This window comes from Carcharhinus amblyrhynchos, chromosome 1 (genome assembly GCF_965287045.1).
Source record: "Carcharhinus amblyrhynchos chromosome 1, sCarAmb.v2.hapA, whole genome shotgun sequence".
Taxonomy (NCBI): domain Eukaryota; kingdom Metazoa; phylum Chordata; class Chondrichthyes; order Carcharhiniformes; family Carcharhinidae; genus Carcharhinus; species Carcharhinus amblyrhynchos.
In genome coordinates, this window is record NC_137324.1 from 8885141 (window position 1) to 8904784 (window position 19644).

The 19644-nt window shown below is 43.4% G+C and overlaps 1 protein-coding gene across 1 annotated transcript in view; it reads left to right on the forward strand.

The window, feature by feature from the left end:
- Positions 1-19644, forward strand: part of sema4f (sema domain, immunoglobulin domain (Ig), transmembrane domain (TM) and short cytoplasmic domain, (semaphorin) 4F) — a 204429-nt gene that overhangs the window by 75359 nt on the left and 109426 nt on the right. Inside the window, exons 2-3 of the mRNA XM_080192998.1 lie at positions 4683-4843; positions 13061-13120. Of these exons, the coding sequence (XP_080049124.1) occupies positions 4683-4843; positions 13061-13120 (221 nt within the window). The remainder of the gene's footprint in view (positions 1-4682; positions 4844-13060; positions 13121-19644) is intronic.

Here is a 19644-nt window from a genome sequence, read left to right on the forward strand (position 1 = left end):
AGTGGTTAGCACTGCTGCTTCGCAGCGTCAGGGACCCAGGTTCAATTCCCAGCTTAGGTCTCTATGCGGAGTCTGCACATTCTCCCCATGTCCACGTGGGTTCCCTCCAGGTGCTCTGGTTTCCTCCCACACTCCAAAGACGTGCAGGTTAGGTGGATTGGTCATACTAAATTGTCCCTTAGTGTCAGGAGGACTAGCAGGGTAAATATGTGGGGTTAGGGGGATTGTGGTCGGTGCAGACTTGATGGGCTGAATGGCCTTCTTTTGAACATAGAACATAGAACAGTACAGCACAGTACAGGCCTTTGGCCCTCAATGTTGTGCTGAGCTGTGTCTGAACCTAAGGTCAAGCTATCCCACTCCCTATCATTCTCACGTGTTCCATGCACCTATCCAATAACCGCTGTAAGGATTCTATGAAATGCAAGTAAAACATGGTGGGTAAATCCCAAAATAGAATGATTGCACCAATTCCTTTTGCTTTATCAATATTAATCATAATCAAGAAGAGCGATCTTTTGGCTCACTCAGCCCAGTGCCTTCTCAGGAAGGAGTTATTGATTGCAGGCATGTCCTAACTTCAATTCCAAATTCCATTGACTCTGCCTGCTTCCTCTTCCTGCTGACTCAGAAAAGCAGCCAACATAGTAAAGGGCCCCACGCATCCCAGACGTTCTCTCTTCCACCTTCTTCTGTCTGGAAAAAGATACAAAAGTCTACCAACCAACTCAAGAACAGCTTCTTCCCTGCTGCTGTCAGACTTTTGAATGGACCTATCTTGCATTAAGTTGATCTTTCTCTACACCCTAGCTATGTCTATAATACTGCATTCTGCATCCTTTCGTTTCCTCCTCTGTGAACGGTATGTTTTGTCTGTGTAGCGCGCTAGAAACAATACTTTTCACTGTATGTTAATACATGTAACTAATAAATCAAATCAAATCAAATGGAATTGTGTGCCTTGTGTATTCAAATTGTCATTTTTTTTATTAGAAAAGTCCTGTGGTGCTATGCCTGCGATTAACCACCTCTTTCTTACTGGCTGTTACAATGTATTAAAAAGCACCTCCTGGCACTTGGCTAATGAGGAGGGTGACTTCCTCATTGGTGACGTCGCCTATGTTGGCAAGACCTGGAATTAGAATAAAACCGATAGGTCTAAAAATAATCAACAGGTCTGGCAGCATCGAAGGAGTGCGGTTCGAGTTCATATGGCTTTTTTTCTCTCCCCATTAATGCTGTGTGGCGTGCTGAGTACGTACATCCAGCATTTTCTGTTTTTTATTTCAGATTTCCAGCATCTGCCATAATCTGCTTTTCATTGAGAATTCGAATGCTGGGCTTTGCTGGTGAAAAGCTTAAACTGATAAAAGGGATTGTTAGTTGTAGGAGCCACATCCTCTGGCTAAAACTCGATGATCCACTTTGTTTCAGAAGCACAGATCTGTTCTGTAGTGATGTAGTGTATTGTAACATGAACTATGGATAAGTGTCAACAGTGAATGCAGTGCACAGGGAATGTAATTTAGCAAGTTAGTGATCAGAGAGAAATGATAGAAATGAAGTTAAACAGTTAATTGAGAGTCTGGAATACATGCAGAGACTAGAGTGAAATAACAAAGGGATGGAGATCTAAAAGAGCAGTCATGTTGGCAGCTGCGAGAGATTAGCGGTTAAATTAAATTTTTTACAAGGTTATGGCTCCTTTTGCTGTGGATTTGGCTGTATTACTAATTTCTTGATTTGGTTACCATCTGTACCATACTTCCAAACCTCCTGCAGCACCTCCAGAAGACTGATCCAGGAAGATAAAACCTTGTAAAGGAATACTTGAACGCACTACTCATTAGAAACATGAGTGCTGGTTTATTCAACATTGCAGTTTAGGGGATTAAAATTGATTACCATGTTTCCTCCATTAAACAGTAACTACATTTGAACAATACTTCATTCGCTGTATAATACTTTGGAATGTTGTGAAATTATGTAAGGTCTTACATGAATGCAAGTCATGCTCCCTGTTCATTGCCTTGTCTCCGGCGAATGCAAGATATCTGCCGATTGCTGACTGCACAAGCGCACTGGTACTTTTTGGACACTAAACCCACCTTCCCTTTCCTTCCCTGGCAAAACTACCTCCAGAGGTCCGGCTATGTGTCAGGTGGGGAATATTCCAGATTTAGTTACAGCCAAGGAGCAGTGACATTAGTGTCACAAGTAGGCTTACATTAATACTACCCTGCAATGAAGCTAATGTGAAAATCCTCCAGTCGCCACATCTGGTGCCTGTTTGGGTACACTGGGGGAGAATTCAACATGGACAATGCACCTAACCAGCATGTCTTTTGGACTGTGGGAGGAAACTGGAGCACCCAGAGGAAATCCACGCAGACACGAGGAGAACGTGTAGACTCTGCGTGGTGATAGGGAGTTCAGGGGGAGTTCATAGGTCTGTTTATTCGACATTGTGGCAAAATAGACACAGGGAAGTCAAGTAGAATCCCTGAAGTGCAGAAGGAGGCCATTCAGGCTCATCAAATCTGCACCAACCCCAACTTTTGTTACCCCATATATTTACCCTGCTAATCTCCCCGACACTGAGGGGCAATTTAGCATGGCCAATCAACCTTACCAGCACATCTTTGATATGAGTATCAAGGTCCTGGGTTTGATGACTGATCAGTAGTTAATCAAAGAACAAAGAACAACACAGCACGGGAAACAGGCCCTTCGGCCCAACGAGCCCGCACCACCGTCCCATTGTCTCAGTGACCTATTCAGGATTTTAGTCTACGCCTAATGTGCGAGGATCAGGGAGGTCCAATATAGGGACAATTGGTTACCCAATCAATCAGCCTAAAAGCGCATCTTTGGGATGTGGGAGGAAACCGGAGCACCCGGAGGAAACCCACGCAACCACGGGGAGAACGCGCAAACTCCCACAGACACAGGCCCAAATCCATGTGTCCGCACAGCAACAGAGATAGTCTCTGAGCTGTCATGTTGCCCTCGAGATGGTCCAGTTTAAGCACACTAACGACATGAAGCAATAGGCAACTCCCGAAGCAACATCCAAGAGCAGCCCACTACAACCTGCCGCATGCATGCCCCTTGCAGGTCAACAAGGTGGACTTAAATGCCTGTGGAGACAAAAAATTCATTACTAAACAGGCAAAGACTGTAATATCCCTGAGGCAAAAACGGAATCCCAAGCCTACAATGTTTAGTAAGGCCTGCTATATCCCCCTATATGTAGACCGCTCATGTGGCTGTCTAAGTGACTCTTAAACAACCCTAAACAATCATCTGATATTGGCTGGGAGACAGCATCTGGATTAGCTCTCTGAAGTGTTCTAGCAAGCTATTCAGTTGAATGGCAGTTAGGGATGGGCAACAAATACTGGCCCACCCAGAGAGGCCAATATCCCCTGAATGAATATTTTTAAAAAAAGCTAGACTGTAATTTGTCTGAATACCATTGCTTTCATGCAGGAACTAGAATCATAGAAACCCTATAGTGCAGAAAGAGGCCATTTGGCCTGTTGAGACCACCGATCACAATCTCACTCAGGCCCTAACCCCATCTCCAACCGCTAATCTCTCTAACCTACGCATCTCAAGACTCTAAGGGGAAATTTTAGCATGGCCAGTCAACCTAACCCGCACATCTTTGAGCTGTGGAAGGAAACCAGAGGAAACCCACGCAGACACGAGGAGAATGTGCAAACTCTGCACAGACAGTGACCCAAGCTGGGAATCGAACCCAGGTCCCTGGAGCTGTGAAGCAGCAGTGCTAACCACTGTATTGCCGTGTCGCCCAGTTGGGTTCTGTTACCACAGGCTATCCAGTAATCCTCATTAGAATATGCAAGTGTATGAATCTGGTGAGAGCTGGTCTGGTCATCGCACCATATTTTGATAGGATTGTAACTAATATTCACAACTGAGGCTCAGTTCCTGGCCACAGTGTATGTTGGCACAAGATGATAAGTTTGATTCAAAGACCTGAGTGAGTGATTAAGCTGGATGGGAACAAATTATCCTGCCCTATTAATTTATGGTTCTGCTCTTATGAATTAGAATCCTCACCTTGCATCAGAAGAGTCAGTAATCCCTCTGAAGATGATTTGGATGTTAGTGGGGGCATTGAGCACAAGTTCAACAAGGCTTTAAAATTGGACATAACATTCCAAAATGAAGTTCCTCCTACATTGATAAATTCTAGGCATTCAGACCAAATTTCTTTTTGAAAAGTTTATTTATTAGTGTCACAAGTAAGCTTACATTAACACTGCCATGAAGTTATTGTGAAAATCCCCTAGTCACCACATTTCAATGCCCATTTGGGTACACTGAGGGAGAATTTAGCATGGCCAGTGTACCTAACCAGCACGTCTTTTAGACTGTGAGGGAAAACTGGAGCATCTGGAAGAAACCCATGCAGACACGGGGAGAATGTGCAGTCTCTGCACAGACAGTGACCTAAGCAAGCTGGGAATCAAACCTGGGTCCCAGGCGCTGTGAGCTTTCAGTCCCAACCACTGCGTCACCATTGGCACCACTTGTGCCAACAAGGATTTTGTTGTTTTGTAGAATCTGACCTTAAAGCTGTTGTTAAGTTTTTTTTTGTCATAATTTTTCTTCCAGTTATTTTGATATTACTCTATTTTTTCAAATTGCAGAACTTCAGCACATGTCATCGGTGAAAAGCTTTCTCCAGCCTCACGATAGCAACTCCTTTAACACCTTTCTGGTAGATCAGCAAAGTAATCGTCTCTATGTGGGAGCAACTAATGCCATCTTCATTCTTAACTTGAGGTCTGTGGAGGAGGATCCATTTAAGGTAATTTTTCAAATACGCAACTTGTACCCTCTGTGTGGGATTCAGAATTCCTGGGCGGTCATGGCTGTGAATTATTGACTGCAGTCAGGCAAGAATGGGATACTGAATGTAATTGTTAGGTCTGCTTTTGCTTTGAAGATGTATCAGGATAGGGGAGCTGAAACTAATGGAAAAACAATCTCTTTGAGTTGATGGAGCTTAATTAGCATCTGCCAGAATGTAATCCGGACTGAGTGATGCTGTGACTTGGTAAAACATGCATATATGGCATAAGAAAAGTCAAGGATTAGAAAGGACTTTTCAGATCCCCTCATTCTTGAAGCCGAGCTCTTCCTTCCTGGAATCTGGCTTTAATACTGGGTATAATAGTCGTAAATTATGACGGAACCTGTGAACCAGGCTTTAACAAAACTGAATGGAAGCAAAGACAAGCAGCCTCTTGAAAAGGAGTTCACTGTGAGAAGATGCAGTAAATTAGCTTTCAGCGCAAAAATACTTTGAATCCATGTGCGAAGTGTAGAGTGGCATTTATTATGCATGATTTCATCAAGAAGGGGATTCTAAGCAGTCTGTTTATTTTATAGTGAGAGTTTATTGTAAGTCAGAGAGCATATAGTGCCTTGTTCGTTACTCTTGTTTGCCAGGAAGCTGGAAAGTAATACGTGTTCTACAATGTTTCAGTTTGCACTTACCCTGTGGCTGTGCACACTGTGGTGGCACACATGCACCCTGTGGTGGTGCCTCCTCCCATGGCGGTGCACACTCACCCTGTGGCCATGCACACTGTGGTGGCACACACTCAGCCTCTGGGTTGCATGCCCATCCAGTGTGCACATGCCTCTGGGGAGAGAATGGACACACAAACTGGCAAACGTGTGGAAGACAGAGGTGCTCATAGAGGACTGTTTTTCAAACCGGAGGCCTGTGACCAGTGGTGTGCCTCAGGGATGATGTTGGATCCACTGTTATTTGTCATTTATATTAATGATTTGGATGAGAATATAGGAGGTATGGTTAGTAAGTTTGCAGATGAAACCAAAATTGGTGGCATAGTGGACAGTGAAGAAGGTTATCTAGGATTGCAGTGGGATCTTGATCAATTGGGCCAGTGGGCTGACACATGGTAGATGGAGTTTAATTTAGGTAAATGCAAGGTGATGCATTTTGGTAGATTGAACCAGGGCAGGACTTACTCAGTTAATAGTAGGGGAGAGTTGTAGAACAAAAGAATCTAGGGATACAGGTTCATAGCTCCTTGAAAGTGAGTCTCAGGTGGAAGGGTGGTGAAGGCGGCATTCGGCATGCTTGGTTTGTTGGTCAGTGCGTTGAATACAGGAGTTGGGATATCTTGTGGAAGTTGTACAAGACACTGGTGAGGCCACACTTGGAATACTGTGTACAGTTCTGGTCACCCAATTATAGAAAGGATATTCTTAAACTGTGAAGTGTCATAGCCATCGCAGTTCTCTCTCTATTAAAAACAATTTTTAGTTTAAAAAATCTCCCAGGACAACATTTATTGTTTAGAACTTTATTCTGCCCTCATGAAAGCACAATCATTACCACATCCTCAGGAGATATTTATCCCCTTGTGTCTTATAACAGCATATTCATTCTGCCCTTTCCTTTATCTCACATATAGAAATGAATCATCACCACTATGAATCTCTAAACTGAAATAGAGCCATAAAGGTTTACAGCGTGGAAACAGGCCCTTCGGCCCAACTTGTCCACGCTGCCCTTTTTCTAAAAACCCCTAAGCTAATCCCAATTGCCCACATATGGCCCATATTCAAAGAGATTTACTAGGATGTTACCAGAACTTGATGGTTTGAGTTATAAGGAGAGACTGGATAGACTGGGACTTTTTCCTCTGGAGCATAGGAGACTTAAGGGTGATCTTACAGAGGAAAATAATAATAGTCAACATCTTTCCCCGAAGGTAAGAATGCCGAAAACTAGAGGGCATGGATTTAAGGTGAGAGGGGAGAGATACAAAAGGGTCCAGAGGGGCAATATTTTCACACAGAGCGTGGTGAGTGTCTGGAACAAGCTGCCAGAGGTAGTAGTAGAGCGGGTACAATTTTGTTTTCTAAAAAGCATTTAGGGGCTTTTTCTGGGGCTTTTTCCGAATGGAGGTCAGTCACCAGCGGAGTGCCTCAAGGATCTGTTCTGGGACCCTTGTTGTTTGTCATTTTCATAAATGACCTGGATGAGGAAGTGGAGGGATGGGTAAGTAAGTTCGCTGATGACACTAAGGTCGGTGGTGTTGTGGATGGTCTGGAAGGATGGCAAAAGTTGCAGCAGGACATAGATAGGATGCAGGACTGGGCGGAGAAGTGGCAGATGGACTTCAACGCGGATAAATGTGTAGTCGTCCATTTTGGCAGAACCAACGGGATGAACGAGTACACTGTCAAGGGCAGAAGTCTGAGTAGTGTTGAAGAGCAGAAGGATCTAGGGGTCCGGGTCCACAGGACTCTTAAATCGGCCTCGCAGGTGGAGGAGGTGGTCAAGAAGGCGTATGGTGTACTGGCCTTCATTAATCGAGGGATTGAGTTTAGGAGTCGGGAGGTAATGCTGCAACTTTATAAGACCCTTGTCAGGCCTCATTTAGAGTATTGTGCGCAGTTCTGGTCGCCTCACTATAGGAAAGATGTAGAAGCTATTGAGAGGGTACAGAGGAGATTTACAAGGATGTTGCCTGGACTGGGAGGCATGCCTTATGAAGTTAGGTTGAGGGAGCTGGGACTCTTTTCCCTGGAGAGACGAAGGTTGAGAGGCGACCTGATAGAAGTTTACAAAATGTTGAGAGGAATAGATAGGGTGGACTCTCAGAGGCTATTTCCCCGGGTTGAAATGGTTGCTACGAGAGGACACAGATTTAAGGTGCAAGGAGGGAAGTTCAGAAGTGATGTTAGGGGTAAGTTTTTCACTCAGAGGGTGGTGAGTGAATGGAATCGGCTGCCATCAGTGGTGGTGGAGACGAACTCGCTGGGGTCTTTTAAAAGACTTCTGGATGAGTATATGGGGTTTAATGAGATTGAGGGTTATAGATAGGTCTGTAGGTTGGTAGGTGTTGATGTGATCGGCGCAACTCGTGGGCCGAAGGGCCTGTTTGTGCTGTAGTGTTCTATGTTCTATGTTCTATAGTTACATGGGTAAGATGGAAATAGAGGGATTTGGGCCAAATGTGGGCAATTGGGATTAGCTTTGGGGTTTTTAAAAGGGCAGCGTGGACAAGTTTGGCCGAAGGGCCTGTTTCCATGCTGTAAACCTTTATGACTCTATTTCAGTTTAGAGATTCATGGTGGTGGTGATTCATTTCTATATGTGAGATAAAGGAAAGGGCAGAATGAATATGCTGTTATAAGACACAAGAAAAGGGATAAATATCTCCTGAGGATGTGGTAACAAATGTGCTTTTGTGAGGGCAGAATAAAGTTCTAAACAATAAATGTTGTCCTGGGAGTTTTTTTTAAACTAAAGATTATTTTTAATAGAGAGAGAGCTGCTATGGCTATGACGCTTCACAGAATGGTTGCAACGAGAGTAAAAAACCTCAGCAGACTTTTCCCAATTGGAGGGTTAGTTTGAAATAATGGCAGAATAATGTTTGTACTCCAATCTTCAATTTCTTTTAATGCATTAATTTATTTTCCTTTGTTCTTCCATCAGATGGAACATTTAGAACATAGAATACTACAGCACAAACAGGCCCTTTGGCCCACAAGTTGCCCCAATCGCATCTATACCTACCAAGCCACAGAACTATCTGTAACTTCCAATGCCATTAGATCCCATATACTCATCCAGAAGTCTTTTAAAAGACCCCAGCGAGTTCGCCTCTACCACCACCGACGGCAGCCGATTCCACTCACGAACCACCCTCTGAGTGAAAAACTTTCCCCTAACATCTCCTCTGTACTTGCTTCCCAGCACCTTAAACCTTATGGAGAGAGGTTAGGTAGGCTTAGGTTGTTAGCATTGGAGCAGAGAAGACTGAGAGTGACTTGATCAAGGTGTATAAGATTGTGAGGAACATGGACAGAGTAGATAAGAAGCTATTTCCCTTCATTGAAGAGACAGTCACGAGGGGACATAGGTTCAAGGTGAGAGGCAGGAGGTTTGGTAGGGATGTGAAGAAGAACATTTTTTAAACTGGAGGCTAGGCCTTCCCATTGGCTGAATTGGTCAGGGACGCAGGGAAAGTTTCAATCAATAGGTGACTACATTGGTCTTCACAATGTGTTCAAAGAGTACCTTGGACATTCTCGATAATGGCTGAAGGCAACTTGCTATTTTGCAAATTATGGTGCAGCTGAGGAGGAGCTAGCACAGCGTGTCTCAGTGTTGGGAATAGCAGCAGCGAGGGGCAGAGGCTGCTCAGAAAGCATGGGCGGAAGGATTCTAACTGGGTCGCCAATACCTATTTAGTGGCCAGTTCATATCAAGGTCTCAAGTTCAACAATGATGTCCAAGCCTGTCTCCTACACTGTTCAGGGTCGGTACATCTTGCACATGGATGATGTGAGACAAGAAATGGTGCTTGACTAGGCCCACATCATCTGTGGATGCTCTGTAATAAAGAGCAGAATCCTTAAATACGTGTGATCATTTAACAACGAGCAGCATAATGAGAATACTGTATCACAACGATGGCGCAATTAAACATATATTTAGAATTGTGATACATAGAATCATAGAAACCTTACAGTGCAGAAAGAGGCCATTCGGCTCACTGAGCCTGCACCGACCATAATCCCACCCAGGCCCTACCCCCATATCCCTACATATTTCACACGCTAATCCCTCTAACCTACGACTAAGGGGCTATTTTTAGCATGGACAATCAACCTAACCTGCATATCTTTGGACTGTGGGAGGAAACTGGAGCACCCAGAGAAAACCCATGCAGACACAAGGAGAATGTGCAAACTCCACACAGACAGTGACCCGAGCCGGGCATCGAACCCAGGTCCCTGGAGCTGTAAAGCTTAACACCATTCAGGTTAAAGCAAGCCACTTGATTGGTACCCCATCTACCACCTTCAACATTCATTCCCTCCACTATGATGCTCAGTAGCAGCATTGTGTACCATCTACAGCAGCCATTCACCAAGGCTGATTTGACGCTACCGTCAAGTAGGATGAAGGCAGCAGATGCATGGGAATGCCACCATCTTCTTGAGGGCAATTAGGGATGGACAATAAATACCGGCCGATGAAGTGATGACCACATAACATGAATTAATTTTAAAAAAAGCTCCCTTAAAAGTCAAACAGCATCCTGACTAGGAACGATATCTCCATTCTGATATTGTCTCTGGTTAAAATCCTGGAACTCCCTTTCTAACAACAAAAATGGACTGCAGCAGTTCAAGACAGCAGCTCACCACCACCTTCTGAAGGACAACTAGAGATGGGCAAGAAATATTGGCCCAGCCAGCGACGCTCATGTTCCATGATGGAATAAAAAAAAAATGAACTCGAATTTAATTTAGATAAATGTGAGGTGCATTTTGGTAGCTTGAACCAGGGCAGGAGTTACTCAGTTAATGGTAGGGCGTTAGGGAGAGTTACAGAACAAAGAGATCTAGGGGTACATGTTCATAGCTTCTTGAAAGTGGAGTCACAGGTGAACAGAGTGGTGAAGAAGGCATTCGGCATGCTTGGTTTCATCGGTCAGAACATTGAATACAGAATTGGGATGTCTTGTTGAAGTTGTACAAGATATTGGTAAAGCCACACTTGGAATACTGTGTGCAATTCTGGTCACCCTATGATAGAAAGGATATTATTAAACTAGAAAGAGTGCAGAAAATATTTACTAGGATGCTGTTGGGACTTGATGGTTTGAGTTATAAGGAGAGGCTGAATTGACTGGGACTTTTTTCTCTGGAGCTTGGGAGGCTGAGGGGTGACCTTATAGAGGTCTTTAAAATGATGAGGGGCACATATCAGCTAGATAGTCAATATCTTTTCCTGAAGGTAGGGGAGTCTAAAACTAGAGGGCATGGGTTTAAGATGAGAAGGGAGAGATACAAAAGTGTCCAGAGGGGCAATTTTTTCACACAGAGGGTGGTGAGTGTCTGGAACAAGCTGCCAGAGGTAGTAGTAGAGGCAGGTACAATTTTACCCTTTAAAAAGCATTTAGGTAGTTACATAGGTACGATGGGTACGGAGGGATATGGGCCAAATGCAGGCAATTGGGATTATCTTAGGGGTTTTAAAAAAAAGGACCATGTGGACCAGTTGGTCCGAAGGGCCTGTTTCCATGCTGTAAACCTCTAAGTCATAACCAGGCTGAGCTATGATGGTCTTCGTGGCTCATGTGTCCACATAACTATAGAAAAACCAAGGAACGTGCCTTAATGACTCTCAGCCAGTGGCTCTGACATCTATCTTTATGAAATGCTTCAAATGGTTAGTCATGGCACGAATCAGTTCCACCCTCCCGGACTACCTGGATCCACTGCAGTTTGCCTACTGCCACAACAGGCCCACAGCAGACGCCATTTCCCTGGCCCTGCACTCAACCGTGGAACACCTAGATAACAAGGACACCTATGTCAGACCCCTATTTATTGACTACAGCTCAGTCTTCAACACTATTATTCCCATGAAACTTATCTCCAAACTCCGTGACCTGGGCCATGGCATCTCCCTCTGTGACTGGATCCTGAACTTCCTAACTCACAGACTGTAAACAGTAAGGATGGGCAACAACACCTCCTCCACAATATTCAACACCGGTGCCCCACAAGGCTGTGTTCTCAGCCCCCTATTATACTTCTTGTACACCTATGACTGTGCGGCCAAATTCCCCTCCAATTCAATTTTCAAGTTTGCTGACGACACCACCATAGTGGGTGGGATCTCAAACAATGACAGAGTACAGGAATGAGATAGAGAATCTGGTGAACTGGTGCAGCAACAATAATCTCTTCCTCAATGTCAACAAAACGAAGAAGATTGTCATCGACTTCAGGAAATGTAAAGGAGAACATGCCACTGTCTACATCAATAGGGATGAAGTCGAAAGAGTCAAGAGTTTCAAGTTTTTAGGTGTCCAGGTCACCAACAACCTGTCCTGGTCCCCTCATACCAACACTATAGTTAAGAAAGCCCACCAACGCCTCTACTTTCTCAGAAGACTAAGGAAATTTGGCATGTCAGCTATGACTCTTAGCAACATTTACAGATGCACCATAGAAAGCATTCTTTCTGGTTGTATCACAGCTTGTGTGGCTCCTGCTCTGCCCAAGATCCCAAGAAACTACAAAAGGTCATGAATGTAGCCCAATCCATCATGCAAACAGCATCCCATCCATTGACTCTGTGTATACTTCCCGCTGCCTCGGCAAAGCAGCCAGCATAATTAAGGACCCCACGCACCCCAGACGTTCTTTCTTTCACCACCTTCTTCCTTTGGGAAAAAGAAAAGTCTGAAGTTATGTACCAACCAACTCAAGAACAGCTTCTTCCCTACTACTGCCAGAGTTTTGAATGGACCTACCTTGCATTAGATCTTTCTCTACACCCTAGCTATGACTGTAACACTACATTCTGCGCTCTCGTTTCCTTCTCTATGTCCGGATAGCGCGCAAGTAACAATACTTTTCACTGTATGTTAATACATGTGACAATAATAAATCAAATCAAAAAAAATCACACATTGTCTCATATCAAGAGTGGACGTTTGGGCAAAATAACAGAAGTTAAGCACTACTATTTGTAGAACTGGATTTCAGTAAGGATCCAGAACATTCAGACAGGAGAATACCACTTGGATGAAGACAAAATAATGCTCTGATTTTTGCATTGTTTTGTATAATAGTGTAATCCTTGCAAAAACAGGGGTCGACTTATAGGCTGAGTATAAAAATGGACTGCTAGTGTGGATGATGTGGGTGTCATTTTGATGTGTCAACAGCACTGGACCCAATGAGTAGGTGTCTCTTAAATTCATCCATCTATGCAGCATGTTACTGGCATGATCCTTTGTGCCCAGTTATAAGGTACTGATGAGTGAAACATGCATTTCCGGTGGAAAGTTAAGGCCAGTTTATTAATGTGACTATAATATGTCATGGCTGAGAAGAGAAATCAACTTCTACACTGAGTACAAGCCGAAATGGTTCCACTTATACACAGGGTTGAGTTGTATGCTGTGATTTACAGTAATTATATGATGTGAATGCATTTGTTTTACAGATAGAATGGAGTGAAACAAAGAACGATCATCAAGCCTGTATCACAAAAGGCAAGGCAAAGGTCTGTCTTCAAAACTTTCTTTTATTCTATTCTTAACTTCTTCAAAATCTGCCTTGTGATAGGCTTACGCCAATTGATAACCAGAGTATTTACTGAAATTGGCCATGTAACTGCTACAGGTGGGAGATCTACCAGTGCAATGATGAGAAGTCAAATACTTTGAGTTGTAATCACACCATGGGAAGCTATGGAACAGAGCACAATAAATCTAGTAATTCATTTTAGAAGAAATTAGCCACAAAAAGCTGGCAGGTTATTATCAAAGGCCAACTAGTTCACTGATCCCCTTTAGGATGTCAACTGGTATGGCCAATAAACAACTACATCATACAATGGAATTTTGTGTCTTTCCCGGCATGAGTTTGGAGATGGGGGGTGAAATCCTGCCACATTCCCATCTGTACTTCAATTAGATCTAGATGAGAAGGGTTGTGGGGGGAGATGGGAGTGGTGATCCCTTGTTCAAATACACACAGTGCCGGTTTGAGAGACCCAGCATTGGGGCAGGGAGGGAGCTTCTGGGAGCCATTCCTTAGCCCTTGCTCCTCTGGCCTCTATCATGTCCTCACTCACCTTTGGCTTCAGCGACCCTAGATCTCTGGTCGGTGCTCCCACTGGTTGATGCATGCATCGTGCAGTTGTCAGCCTCTGGGTGGATTTCTCTGGGGGATTTCGGGAGAAAGCCCAGCATGTTCTCTTATAATAGGGTGGGACTGAAAAGGGATGGCATTGTGCTCTCACCAGCTTTCCAGCTGCCAGGCAAGATCCCCATTGCCTGGCAACCAGGAAGCTGGTGAGAGCACTATTGCCTGCATCAAATGGAGTCCAATGTATGAGGTTGACTCTTAATTCTCAAAAGCTTTTCAAGATAGTCCAGACCACACAAAACATTAGTTCTGAACCCAGTTCTTCTGTGCAGTAATTTTTTTTTTTAACTCATTTGTGGGACATGGGTGTTGCTCGCTGGCCAGCATTTATCGCCTGTTCCTAGTTGCCTGAGGGCGGTTGAGAGTCAGCCACATTGCTGTGGCCCTGGAGTCACATGTAGGCCAGACAAGGCAAGGACAGATTTCCTTCCCTAGAGGACATTAATGAACCAGATGGGTTTTTCCGACAATCGACAATGGTTTCATCGTCATTAGCAAATTCTTAATTCCAGATTTTTTTTTATCTAATTCAAATTCCACCAGCTGCCATGGCGGGACTCGACCCCTGGTCCCCAGAACATTAGCTGAGTTCCTGGATTAATAATCTAACTATAATACCACTAGACCATTGCTTCCCAAATCCCAGGAAATGAAAGTATACTTGAAAACTAGATAGCTAGCGTTGCTTTCCTTAGAACAGAGAAGGGTGAGAGGAGATATGGTGGAGGCATTCAAATTCATGAGGGGTCTGAACAAAGTTTTGTTTTATTCATTCATGGGCCATGGACACCGCTGGCTGACCAGCATTTATTGCCCATCCCTAGTTTTCCTTGAATTGATTGGCTTGCTAGGCCATTTCAGAGGGCACTTGAGAGTCAACCACATGGCTGTCGTTTTGGAGTCACATTTAGGCCAGACTGGGTAGGGATGGCAGATTTCCTTCTCTAAAGGTCATTAGTGAACCAGATGGGTTTTTCCAACAATCGTTTCATGGTCATCAGTAGATTCTTAATTCCAGATATTTTTTATTGAATTCAAATTCCACCATCTGCCGTGGTGGGATTTGAACCCGGGTCCCCAGAACATTAGCAAAGTTTCGATAATACCACTAGGCCATCACCTCCTTTTAAATAGAAAGAAATGTTTGGATGATGAATCGAGAGTCCGAAGACTCTGATTTAAATTGATTGGGAACAGGACTAGAACAGAGAGTAGTTAGAATGTGTAACACACAGATCAAGAGGGTGGGGGGAGGCAAACTCAATCATGGCATTCAGAACAGAAATGAGTAATTAAATTGAAAAGGTTAGATCTACGGGGCTACAAAGTGAAGGTATAAGAGGGGGGCACAAATGGGGCGGGATTTTACAGCCTTGCTCGGGCAAGACCAGAAATTCCCACCCAAGATCAACAGAGATTTCCATTGTCAGACCCTCGTCTGTGCTGATTCCGTGGCGGGGGAGGTTGTAGTGTTCCAGCCATGGTCTCATGTGTCAGAACCACTGATTCTCAATGGTTACATGATTTGATGTGTTTCGTGATCTTCAGATACTAATCAGTTTCAGGTAACTCACCCTGTGTTGTATTCAGCGTTCATCCTTGTCTGATGAAGTCTCAAAAAATGTCTATGAAATGTTTTTCAATATTAAAGCTGTGAAACCAGCTCAGATTCCTTTCACAATTTCACTAACTGAAATCAATGTTACCAATTAATGAGCCAAATATTTTAGGTTATAGATGGGCAATAGTCAGTAAAAGATGATAATGTTCAGGAAGAGGAGTAAAGGGGAAGGGGTGGCAGCATTAGGTAAGGCAGTGCGAGGTAGAGAGGATGTCCCAGAGGGATCGAGCTTGCTATCTATTTGGCTAAAGCTAAGAGACAAAAAAGCTGCAGTATAATGTTCAGTGCTCCTTAAGGGGGGGCGCTTTAGAACGGAGTTGAGGAGGAACTTCTTCACTCAAAGGGTGGTGAATCTCTGGAATTCTCTGCCCGTTGAAGTGGTGGAGGCTGCCTTGCTAAATATATTTAAGACGCGGGTTGATAGGTTTTTGATAGGCAAGGGGATTAAGGGTTATGGGGAGAGGGCGGGAATGTGGAACTGAGACACGACAGATCAGCCGTGATCTTATTGAATGGCGGGGCAGGCTCGAAGGGCTAGATGGCCTACTCCTGCTCCTACTTCTTATGTTCTTATGTTCTTAATGGTCATCAACTAGTGGAAGGATGTAGCAGACTAAATCTACAAGGGAAATTATGGAGAGGTGCAAAAATCACAGGGTAGTTGTAATGGTGGACTTTATTTATGCAGATATAGATTAGAATGATTGTGGTGTAAAGGACAGTGGGGTGCAAGGTCCCTAGAATGTGTTCAGGGCAACACACTGGCGCTTTGGTTAGCGTTGGGCATTGGTGAGGCCACACCTGGAGTGTTGTACGCAGTTTTGCTGTCCTTTTCTGAGAAGTATGTCCTTGCTATACAGGGAGTGCAGCAAAGATTTACCAGGCTGATTCCTGGGATGGCAGATCTGTTATATGAGGTGAGACTAGGATTATATTCGATTAGGATTATATTCACTGAAGTTTAGAAACGTGAGAGGGGATCTCATAAAAAACTTACAAAATCCTAACAGGGTTAGAGAGGGTAGATTCTGAAAGAATGTTCCTAATAGTGGGGGAGTCCAGAAGTAGGGGTCATAGTTTGAGAATAATAGGTAAACCTTTTAGAGCTGAAGTGAGGAGAAAATTCTTTACCCCGGAAGTGGTGAATGTGTGGAATTCACTACCACAAAGTAGTTGAGGCCAAAATGTTGTCTGACTTAAAGAAGAAATTAGATCTAGCTCTTGTTGCTAAAGGGATCATGGGGATCAAAGGGGGAAGGGAGAGATCAGGATATTGAATTCGATGATCAACCATGATCATAATGAATGGTGGTGCAGGCTCAAAGGGCTGAATGGCCTCCTGCTTCTAGTTTCTATGTATATCTCTAGTAATCCATATGGGTGGAGATAAGAAATAACAAGATGAGGAAGATACTGGTGGGAGTAGTTTACAGGCTCCCTAACAATAGCTATATTGTAGGATAGAGAATAAGTCATGAGATAATGAGGGCATGTAAAGACAAAAGCAGTACGTTAATCATGGGTGATGTTAATCGTAAGAACATAAGAAATAGGAGCAGGAGTAGGCCATCCAGCCTCCTGAGCCTGCTCCGCCATTCAATAAGATCATGGCTGATCTAATAGTGGTTCAGTTCCAATTACCCGCCTGTTCCCCATAACCCTTAATTCCCTTATTAGTTAAAAATCTATCTATCTGTGACTTAAACACATTTAATGAAGTAGCCTCTACTGCTTCAATGGGCAGAGAATTCCAAAGATTCACCAGCCTCTGGGAGAAGACGTTCCCCCTCAACTCTATTCTAAATTGACCTCCCCGTATTTTGAGGCTGTGCCTCCTAGTTCTTGTTTCCATTCTAAGTGGAAATAACCTTGTTGCTTCTACTCTGTCTAGTCCATAATCCTCATGTGAATTGGGGAAAATCAAATTGGCAGAGGTCGCCATGAAGAAGAATTCATAGATTGTATTCAGGACAGTTTCCTGGAACAATATGTTATAAAATAACCAGCAATCAGGTTATTTTAGACCTGATAATGTGTAACAAGGCAGGTTTCATAAATAATCTCAGAATAAAAGATCTCCTAGGAAACAGTGACCATAACATGGTAGAATTTAGCATTCAGTTTATGAGTGAGAAATTTGGATCGGAAACAATTGTGCTAAATTTAAATAAGGGTAATTACAAAGAAATGAGGACAGAGTTGGCTTGAGTTCAGTGGAAAAGGTGGTTGACATTCATGACTCAGAACAAAGATATATCTCCTGTGACGAAGAATGATTCGAGGAAGGGATAATCAACCACGGTTAACCAAGGAAGTTGAGGTTAGTATTAACTGAAAGAAAAAGCATGCAATGTGGCAAAGATTAGTGGTAAACCAGAGGATTGGGAAAGATTTAAAAACCCAACAAAAGATGATGAAGAGGGAGAAGATAAACTGAGAGTAAACTAGCAAGTAATATAGAAATGGGCAGTAAGAGCTTCTTTAACTATATAAGAAGGAAGTGAACATTGGCCCCTAAGAGCATGAGACTGAGAAGTAATAATGGGGAACCAGGAAATGACAAGGGAAGTAAGTAAATAGTTTGTGTCAGCCTTCAAGCTAGTCATCTGCTTAGGTGGATAAATGGGGCTGAATCTAGATTAATTGGCCTATATGTAGATAAATAGGGGGGACCTGTTTTGCAATATAGGAACATGGATTTGCTCAGAACATTGCAACCCACTGTGCTGGTCCAAATTCTCTTGAATTTGACCATCCAGAACTTTCTACAAAATGAATCTGGTTCCTTCAGGGCTCACAGAGCTGATAGTGAATATGTGGAGCAGACAATCCAAGGAGATAATGGATGTAGTGAGTGCCAATAAATTCAAAAGGGAACTACAAAGGGTTGTGAACATAACCCAATCCACTACGCATATCAGCCTCCCATCCATTGACTCTGTCTACACTTCCTGCCGCCTCAGCAAAGCAGGCAGCATAATTAAAGACCCCACGCACCCCGGACATTCTCTCTTCCACCTTTTTCCGTCGGGAAAAAGATACAAAAGCCTGAGGACATGTAGCAACTGACTCAAGAACAGTTTATTCCCTACTGCCATCAGATTTTTGAATGGACCTAGCTCACATTAAATTGATCTTTCTCTGCAACCTGGCTATGACTGCACTGTCTCCTTTCTTTCTCTATGAATGGTATGAACATAGAACATAGAACATTACAGCACAGAACAGGCCCTTCGGCCCACGATGTTACGCCGACCAGTTACAAAAACAATGACCCACTAGCCTATACCAATCCCTTTTCGTCCATAAACCTATCCAGAGATCTCTTAAACGCCCCCAAACTAGACGCATTTACAACTGCAAAGCGCACTGTATAGCGCACAAGAAACAATACTTTTCACTGTGTACTAATACAATAAAAAAAAATCAAAATATGTTTCTTTTTGACAGAAGTGATACAAGACCATTGTACAATATTTTGGAACCTTTGAAGGATCTATTCCAGTCATATCATTGTTAACATCATAGGAAATAAAACTAATCACAGCACAGAGGATATGGCGAAGGAAGTTGCTACCAGTCGACTGTTGGTGCAGATGGAAAATCGTTGAACAATCTGCTGATTGATGCCTCAATCTCTCAGATCAGTTTTTACAGTCAGCCTTGATGCAGTATTGAGTGTTCCATCTATACTGTAATATATAATTCATTTGATCATAATGTTCTGCCAGTTGATTCTCTTGATGAGGTCAGTGAAGGGGGGTGGGGTGTGTGCTGCAACTCTGTAACAAGTACGCCTTTGTGGACACCAAAAGGAGGAGAACAATGGGGATACTTTTCCCTGCTGTCCGCTCTAATAGGCTGACTGATTTTCTGTAGAGTTCAGATGTTTACCACATCTGAAAATCACCACAAAGGAATAGGAGAAGTATGCATATTTCTAATATTTCCTATTCAGGCGAAAAGGAAAATTTAAAATTGAGTTTTGCTTGTTGCTGAGCTATCCATTATAGCTGATTAAAAGCAAGATGAAAGTTCAGTTTTTGGATTTTTTAAAAAATTCATCCACAATGAAAGGATCTAGAGGAGGGAACCGAGTGTAGGGTGTCGAAATTTGCTGATGACACCAAAATTGGTGGAAAGGCAAATTGTGCAGAGGGTGGGGAGAGTCTACAGAAGGATCTAGATAGGCTGGGCGAATGGGCCAGGAAATGGCAAATGGAATTTAATGTTGGCAAGTGCGAGGTGGTCCACTT